Genomic DNA, 9951 nt, shown 5'->3' with positions numbered 1-9951 from the left:
CCGGCGCTTTCTCATGTAACGGCTGCAGCCGCTCCACACACACACATATATATAAATCATTGCTTTTTTATAAGGGATAATCGCATTTTAATATCTAAACTTTTACAAAATTCCCAGATAAATATCTAAACTATAAAATTCCCAAATAAATACCTGAACTTTTCAAAAATCTTATATAAATACCTGAACTTTTGATTTTTTTTCCAAATAAACCATTTTCCGTTGACGGCGTCTAACGTATAAAAAATTCCGGAAAAACAATGATGATTCAGCGTTAAAAAATCCTAATAAGCATCCACGTCATACGACACGTTTCACAAACCAGTTTAAGTGAATAATAATTTAATAATCAAACCTGTTTGATAAAAAATGAACCTAAAATCTCCGTTACTCTTCTTCTTCGTGTGCTTCTCTTTCGATGGGGGATTTTGATGAGGAATTTGTGGGTGGGGATTGGGGGAGAGGCGAAGCTCCCGTAAAAATCTCAGCCGTCGTCCGTTCAATTTCCGTCGCAGGAATCCGACTCTCCTATTGAAAACTGAAGCCCAACCGATGGAGACTGAAGCTTCAGTTTCCGGCGTGAAGGCGATTGAGTCATCTTTGGAGACGATGCGTCTCGTCCAAGGACTCAGAGAGAGGAGGCAGAGCAACCGCCTCCGCAGGTGACGGTCGTGACGAAGAATATTTCGTTCGGGACGATGTCGGAGAAAGAAAAGTACGACTGAGAGACAACGGAGAAGGAAACTCCGACATGCCTCGATGAAGAGAAGCACATGATTTCTCAGAATCTGGGCTCGTTCAAGGAAGAAAACAAACAACTTTCGGATCTGTTTGATTCTGAGAGCAATCCTCTGGTCAAACTGAAACAATTTGTATAAAACTAAAGCAAAAACAAATTTGTATAAAAAAGAAAATTATATGCGTGTAGAATTGAAATTTTTATAAAAAATCTCTCATGAGGAGAATTAGAAATTTAGAAGGACAAGGAAAAGCCCAGGAGACAAACAAACGACGAACAAGATAAATATTTTATTGGCTGTTTATTTTATTATCACACCGGTTTGAGTCAATTATTATTTGGTTATTCAATTAAACCGGTTCATTTATCTTAGCTCATGACGTGGATGCTTATTAGGATTTTTTAACGCTGAATCATCATTGTTTTTCCGCAGTTTTTTATGCGTTAAACGGCGTCAACGGAAAATGGTTTATTTGAAAAAAAATCAAAAGTTTAGGTATTTATATAAGATTTTTGAAAAATTCAGGTATTTATTTGGGAATTTTATAGTTCAGGTATTTATCTGGGAGTTTTGTAAAAGTTCAGGTATTAAAATGCGATTATCCCTATTTCTTTTTTTCACTTTTATTCTTTTTTACCTAATATTGATTTTTTAAAATGTGAAGCTCAGAAAACGTCCGAATTTGCAAGTTCAATAAATTTCACTCCACAAGCCCAAAACATGCATTCTCTACATCATTGGACACTCTTCTCAATATCTACGCATAGACACCAAGATCACCCAAATCTGATATCGGAGGAGGAAGTTATGAGCGAATTCGTGAAGCCCGTGAAACTGCTCAGAGACACGAAACGATCGTTTCGGGATGGACGAAACGATCGGTTTGGTATCGCAGAAATTTGAAAATTGCTCAGAAAGTGCAACCGATCGGTTTGACTTTGCCGAAACGATCGGTTCGATCCCCAGATTCGGGAAAACTTCCAATTTTGCCCAAACCGAAGGGAAATAAGAGGGGAAAGCCTCTAGGTCGAAATTCATTCAAGCTTTACATAAAGAAGACACCAAGAGCACAAGAAAAGGTGACGATTATCAGGAAGCAAGAGATCGGAGTAGAAGACGGAAATCACGAAGCCGAGAAATCGACTAAGCGTTCCTCTTTCCTTCTATTTTACGATGTTTTTTTGTATTAATATGAACCCTGAGGTCTCGATGTTTAGCGAGTAGTTCTTTTGCTGTAGATTAGGGATTTGCTATGTAGGAATCTGTTGTTTTTAATTCCAGACTCTGTGGATTTATTTATTCTATTCGGTTTATTGGGTCGAGATTAATGTTTTTGGTCTTGTTGGGTACTTGATTGAATGAACTTAAGATTTTAATTCTCATAGACATATGGGTTTCGAACCTGGAAATAACTCAATAAATAGAACAGGTATTGCATTGAGAGATGAATATTTGCCTAGGGATTATGATAACGTTCGTTCATGCATCCAGGGTTTTAGACTATTGAATCGAGAGATTAGTAGGATAAAGCCTGGATAGTGAGGTTAGACTCGAGAGGGTTAATCTATACTTTAAAGCTTGAATTCCCTGAATTGGATAGAAAAACTACTGAGTTTGCATCTTTTGAAAGACTCTTGCATGTAAAGCAATCCCGAAGCCTGCAGTGTTTTGTCATTGATAGTTTATCGTTTGTTTTTATTATTTGCTTTTGATACATTCTCATCATTCTCATATTTTCTCTAGATCTAGATTTGGATTGGAATCTGATTCAGTTGTTTACTTGTCCCTGTGTTCGACCCTAGTTGCTACATACGATCCGTACACTTGCGGTTAATTGTTGAGTCTAAGATATTATTACTTGATAGATTTCTACACCTAGATTGACGACATCAAGTTTTTGGCGACGTTGCCGGGGACCATTTAGGCAATAGGATTAGATTCTATCTAGTCTGGATCTTTTTTCTTTTTCTTGAGTATTTCTCACATTTTCTTCGTTTGTTTGTTGTCTTTCATTTGTGCGCAGGTTTCCTAGTGCATGACCAGAAGTTCCGGGACATCATCTAGTACCTCTTGATCCTGAGCTTGAAAGGACCATCACACGCCTCCGACGACAGCAAAGATAGATGGAGAACAACCGAGATTTTGCTCTTCTTGATGGTGTCGAGGGCAATGCTGACTCAACCTTTGTCCAGTACAACACGCCTAAGCACACTGAGCTTTTGGCTGGTATTCGATTACCGGCCATCGACATGTCTAGTTTCGAGATGAACCCGTCTACTATTCAGATGTTGGGCAACAATGCTTTCCGGGGTAGGCCGAACGAAGACCCGAACGCACATTTAACTCGTTTTAAGATGATGTGTCGTTCTATCAAGAGAGACAACAGGGTGACAGAGGATATACACTTTGCTTAATTGCTTTCCCCTGGACTATCTTGGATGCTTCTTTGGAATGGTGTTATGATTTGATACCTGATTCCATCCACACCTAGAAACAGTTGGAAGTGCAGTTTATGTCAAAAAAATTTCCAGCTCACCGCACTCAAGCCGCTCTTTCTGACATTCATTCATTCAAGCAGGATCATGGGGAAAGTCTTTATTACGCCTGGAAGAGGTACAAGGGATATCAGAAGTCGTGTCCTCACCATGGACTCAACAAGAACTACCTGGTCAATACCTTCTTTCGAGGACTATGAAATCATACTAAGACTCTGATTCGAGCTTCTTGCGGTGGAAGCATCCAGAACAAGTCATTTGTGGAGGTTGAACAACACATTGAAATGATGGCTCAAGAAGAGGATGCTCCAAATGAATATTCTCGAGATCTACCAAGGAAAGACGACGATTATAGCCTTCAGTTTGTTCTTGATCAGTTGGCAGCACTGAATGCTAAGTTTGCAAGCGCCAATTTGATTTCTACTACGGATGCTCCGACACTTTCACAAGAGGATCTTGGCATGTATGCAGTCGAAGAGCGAACCGAGGATCTAAACTACATGGCCAACAACAACTACACGAACTCATACAATCCCAGTTGGAAGAATCATCTCAATCTCTCCTACAAGTTGAACAATGTTGAGAACCCCGTGCCGAACAACTTCAGAGCATCGAACAATCCAAATCAGAGGATTCCTCCCGGCTATGCCTTTCAATCCAAGGGTCTTAATCAGAACTCCAACTATAAAGGTCTCGGACAATCCTACAACAACCCTGCACCTCCAGATAACCGTGATCTCGCTCAAGATACACATGCTCTTCTTCAATAGTTTGTCCAGACGCAGGAGAAGACAACTCAGGAGTTTCGCGTGCAGTTCACGAATATTGATGCTCATTTTAAGCTCGTGGATAATTAGATTGCTCAGTTAGCATCAGCCATTCAAAGACCATTTGGGTCTCTTCCAGGTAACTCTGAGACCCTCGTGAACATGTCAATGCTATTACCTTGAGAAGTGGTAAGCAGGTAGATTCTGGAGACCCACCGATGGTTGAGCAAGGCGATAGCTTGAGAACCACAGTTTTAGACACTCCTGATGATACACCTGAGTCGGCTTACATGCCTCCTCCTCCTAGGCCACCACTAGTACCGTTTCCATCTCGCCTGAGGAAGCACAACGAAGACAGCCAATTCGCGAAGTTCGTCGAGATGCTGAAGAAACTCGAGGTAACCATGTCATTCACTGACGCTATTTTGCAGATTCCCTCGTCACGAAGTATCTCAAGGATATCCTGACCAAGAAGAGGGTCGCTGAGAAAGAAACTGTGGCGTTTACTGCCGAATGCAGCGCTTTGATCCAACACGAGCTCCTGCTTAAGCGGTCCAATCCAGGTAGTTTCTCAATCCCTTGTAAATTGGGTAATATTTCCATCGATCGTGCACTTTGTGATCTAGGAGCCGGCGTCAGTCTTATTCCATTATCGATATTCAAGAAGCTGAATGTGGGTGAGCTAAAACCCACTAGAATGACTCTTCAACTTGCCGATCGTTCTGTTAAATACCCTGTTGGGATACTTGAGGATGTGCCATTGAAAGTCGAGAACTTCTATATCCCGGTTGACTTTGTGGTTCTCGACATGGACGAAGATTCTAAGGTACCTATCATCCTTGGTCGTCCATTCCTTAATACTGCAGATGCTGTTATCCATGTTAGAGCAGGTAGACTGACCATGAAGATTGGAGATGAGACGGTGGAGTCACTTTGGACAAAAATCTCAAACAACCGTCATCAACAGAATCTGCTTGCTTCATAAACACACTCGACGATTCAGCTCAGAAGTATGAACCGATCCTTTCGGTCCAGGAAACCGATCGGGTTGAGCATGATCTCAATGCCGGAATTCTACTGATAGTCGAACCGATCAGTTCTCGACTTTCAACCGATTGTTTCGAAAACAGAGTTCGAAGCAAAAAGTTACAGAAACCGTGTCGCATTGTGAAACCGATCGGTTTGAGAACCCCTTTCGAGCTTCGGAGTTACAGAACTTGGAACCGATCGGTTCAACATTCTCTAACTGATCGGTTCAGACCCCAGCACGATACAACGCCTCATTTTCATCTCACATGGGCGCTCATGACCTGTCTCACTCTGTTAAAGAGGTCATTAGTCTATCAGACCACCATTCTCATACACTTCATGATCCAGCTTGGCGAAAACAGTTGGTTGGTCCGGGGCTAACCACTAAGAAAAATAACCCTCTACTAATTTTCTTAGCAGGCTAAGATCCATATTTTACATAGACTTGAGTCAGCTTTGCCATGATGCTCTAGCCTATGCTATTTAGTAGGGGTGTCAAAATGGTCGGGCCGGGCCGGCCCGAGCCCGACAAAAACCCGAAGAATTACGGGCCGGCCCGGCCTGGCCCGAAACACACGCGAGCTTAAAATCTTGGGCCCGAGGCCTGGCCCAATGGGCTTTTTTCGGGTTCGGGCCGGGCTTCGGGCTTTTTCAAAAAATAATAATAACAAAATAAAAATAAAAATTATTAATAAAAATTTATCAAAATAGAAAAAAAAATAATATATACTAAAGATAATAAAAAATAAAGTTTTGATAAAAACATTTATTAATATATACGTGGATTTAAGAGAAATTAAAACTCAGATTTGTTTAATTTTTATATAATAATAAAATTTATTTAAATATTAGTGAATTAATATATATATATATTTATGCATGTATGTATATATATTTATCTATATCTATATATATTTATATTATATAATATACAATATATTTATTTTTTCGGGCCGACAGACCGGGTCGAGCTAGCCCGGCCCGGCCTGATGGACAATCGGGCTTCAATTTCTTAAGTAGGCCCAAGCCCGTAAATTTTACGGACGGGTTCGGGCCGGGGAACCGGCCTCGGGCTTTTTTGTCACCCCTAAGCCTACGTCGTATTCAGAGGCTTTTGGCTCAAGAGTGTAGAGCCAATCTCTTGTATTAGTGAATTAATATGTATATATTTATGCATGTATGTATATATATTTATCTATATCTATATATATTTATATTATATAATATATAATATATTTATTTTTTCGGGCCGACTCCCGGCCCGAGCCCGCATTTTGGCCCGCATTTTTCGGGTCAGGCCGGCCCGGCCCGATAGACGACCGGGCTTCAATTTCTTAGGCCCAAGCCCGTAAATTTTACGGGCAGGCTCGGGCCGGGTAACGGGCCTCGGGCTTTTTTGACACCCCTACTATTTAGGTAGACATCCAATGTCAATCACATCAAATGTGACTCTTAGATCGTTTATGGGAAAATAGTATCATTATACTATCGCATATTTCTAGTTCCATCTATACCGTTAGGTTCAAGTCCAACTTGATAACCCAACTCAAGCCAAACCATTTTCAAACATATGAGAATCACCATTTCTCCATCTTGTCTCACAAAGATTGTCTGGTATGCTCAGCTTTGGCATGACCCATACACAGACGATCGAAGCCTTGACAAGTGCTCGAAACATGGGCGGTATAAGCTTGAAATTATAACGAGGGATTTTATCGGTATCAAGAAGCAGCTTATTACTTTCGAGATATGAGAAGCACAATTTCTCAATTCTTGTCTCACTTAAACAATCTGGTATGCACAACTTTGGCATGTCCCATACACGAATTACCAAGGTCTTGGCAAGAACTCTACTTGTAATAGCTCTATTCTCGATTGATAAAAAATATAACAATTATACTTTTGATCCGACTCTGTTACTTAGCTCGAATAGACCATCTATTCAGCTTAGTAAACTAAGTCTCGAAACTCCTACTCAATCAAGTTACTCTTATACTTTGATTAAGTTCTATGCACTTAATTCATATAGACCATCTAAATAATTAAGTCATAAACTAAAAACAATCATGATTAACTCCGTCAAGTAACCATTACTTAACTGAATCGAATTAAGAAAACGCGAAAATCCGAAAACAGTTGGTTGGTCCGGGGCTGACCAAAACTTGGTCCGCCGGACAAAACCACAACTCAGTTCTCAGAGTCAGCTCGGACTGGAGAAAGAAAAAAGCGGAGTCAGTTGAGTTGGTCCGGGGCTGACCAACTTTTGGTCAGCTCCGGACCAAGACCACTCCTGCTCTCTCTCAGTCGGACCAGAACTCAGTGGGCTCAGACTGAAGTGTTGGTCCGGGGCTGACCAACTTTTGGTCCGCTGGACCAAACATACAGTCCGTAACTCACTCTCTCGGACCAACTCTTGGTCCGTCTGATCCGAAAACGTCTGATCCAGGGCTGACCAAAACTTGGACCGCCGGACCAGACGTATCAGAATGCTCTCGGACCAAGACAGTTTGGTTCGAAACTTCTCCTTCTTGGTCCGCCGATTTGTCCTGTCTTAGTCCGAACCTATGGTCCGGAGTTGACCAACCTTTGGTCCGTCAGACCATGAGATTCTGGGCAGAAAAATCAGACGAAAATTTTCATCTTGATATGATTTTTCGCTCCATTCGAATCTGTTTTTCGTTCCGTTTTCTCAAGTTAATTCATGATTCAAGCCTCTATATATCTAAGTCTTGTTACATAACATAATCTACCATAGATTTATTTATATAACAGATTTAAACTTAGATCAAAACCAAGGAAAAACCAAGTTTGAACAATTTTCAAACTTGCTCAAGAGTGATCGTTCTTCATCGTAACGAAGAATCGAGCTCTGATACTACTGCTGGGTCACACGGGATCCTCGGCCACCGGTTCAAAACCATGCTAAGATCTGGTCCACGGGCTTGCGCAGCGGAATTAGCATTCAAAACGATTTTGAATGCCCACGGACCAATCTTTTCAATGAAGAACTTCTTGGAGAGAAAACTAACCTTTGAATCCTTGGATTCACAATTCGATTGCGGTTAGAAGATCAGAACCAAGGTGTTGAAAAAGCCAACACCCTCTTGAGCAGTCCACACCTTTGGGATGGATTCCAACTCTTGGAATCTTGCTTGCTAGAGCTTGAAGAGATCAAATCTCTTGTGTATGGATCAAGAACACTCTCTTGAGTTTGAGAGAGTTTTCTCCCGAGTTCCCTAGCACCTCTGATGGCTTAGGGACGAGATATGACTAAGAGACAAGTTCCTCACCTGCTTCCCACCAAGAAAAAAGGCGAGAAAATGCGAAGTTCGTTTTTTTCAGTGTCTCGGTCTGGAGATGACCAACTCTTGGTCAGTCAGACCAGCATGCGCAGTCGACAGTTGCCGACAGTCCGAAAATTCGAGATCCGACGGACCAGAATCTTGGTCCGCCGGACCAGCCGCGCTTCGGACCATGCGCATAGTCAGTCTAACCTGTCTGGTCCGCCGGACCAACTTTTGGTTCGCTGGACCAGGCAATCAATTTACCCATCTCCCAATGATCTAAATGATCTCTAGATGCATTAATGTACCCTATCATGAACCCTAAGCAAGCTAAGCCATCTCTCAATGTGAATAACTCACTCATTTGACATTTGGTTCCAAACATCATCCCCATATCCCTATGATCAATGTGTTCTATGGTCATATCAATTAGGGTTTCGCCCAAATCAATAGCATTAAGCACAAAACATCAAACCAATGGAAGAAAACTCAAAGACATCATAGATTAAGCTTAGGTGTCCATACAAAAGTGGGGATCCTTCACCCACAACAAGGTCACTACTCCATAACTAGGGTTTCAAAACATAAAGCAAAATGAAGAAACATGGAAAATGAGAAAAAAATGCTCAAGATGGTCTTCAATGGTGGTCTTCTTCTCCTCCTAGCCTCCTTGATCTTCAAAATCCCTCTTTCTCCTCTTCCAAGTCAAGTTTCTCTCCAAAGTGTGTAGCCCCCTTTCTCTCTCCTCAAACTCCCCTTTTTATGAAAGTCCAGAATTAGGTTTTCTCCTCAAAACACGGGCTTTTCCTTTTTGGACCGATTTTGATTTCAGGCGGTCGCTCATTTTTCTTCAGGGTCGCTCATTTTTCGGGCTGATCGCTCATTTTCCTCTGCACACGCGAAAAAGCAAGCAACCGCTCACAAAACGAGCGACCGCCCATAAAATGGGCGGGTCGCTCATTTTGTCTGAGTTTCCCGAGCCTTCTCGAATTCTTGTTCTTCCATGCCCGCTTCGTGAGGATTCATCGTGGAGTCTTTCTGCAAGGAAAAACAAGCAAAGCAACCTACCCATGGCCATCTAACATCCTACAATGCCTAGAATGAGAGAAGAATTGTGATGCATGACGTTATAAAACCGGTGAAAACCCGTATGATCAAATCCCCCCAGACTTGAGGTTTGCTCGTCCTCGAGTAAATGTGTAGTTATAAAACTATCCAAGGGGCGATAAGATACAGTCGGAGAACAAATGGGGGTTTTGAGTGGATTGGTTGTACGGGTTAAAGTTGCTGCGAATGAAATCGGGTTCGGTATACTCTATCCTCTCCAACATTCAAGCGAAAGGCTACCAATGGGATTTTCATTGCTTCCTGCGGTCTAGAAGTGGAGTAAATCCTACTTGCCGAACATGTCTCCTAAACACATCCCAAATGAGAACCCCAAAAGTCACTTAGCTCAAAAGTCACTGTTTTCTCTTGCCCCATATCTTTTCTTTTTATTCGTGTTTTTGTGTTCTTTTTCTTTTTCTTTCTTTCCCCCTTTTTTTTGGGCAAACTTCAAGAATACCCCTCGCGCGTCGTAGGGCTATCATTGATACACCCCTGAAATTGTAAAAAAAATTTCTATCAGATTTTACAC

General features: G+C 41.6%; 1 protein-coding gene across 1 annotated transcript; it reads left to right on the top strand.

Annotated features, from left to right (window-relative positions):
* The first annotated feature begins 4220 nt into the window (after positions 1-4220).
* On the top strand, positions 4221-4987 carry LOC104824651. Its single transcript, XM_010556763.1, has 2 exons — positions 4221-4400; positions 4451-4987. Exons 1-2 carry the CDS (start codon positions 4221-4223, stop codon positions 4985-4987), a joined length of 717 nt encoding a protein of 238 aa, XP_010555065.1.
* The last annotated feature ends 4964 nt before the right edge of the window (positions 4988-9951 follow it).

The sequence above is a fragment of the Tarenaya hassleriana genome, unplaced genomic scaffold (genome assembly GCF_000463585.1).
Source record: "Tarenaya hassleriana unplaced genomic scaffold, ASM46358v1 Cleome40, whole genome shotgun sequence".
NCBI lineage: Eukaryota > Viridiplantae > Streptophyta > Magnoliopsida > Brassicales > Cleomaceae > Tarenaya > Tarenaya hassleriana.
This window is presented reverse-complemented; position numbering and strand designations above follow the sequence as displayed.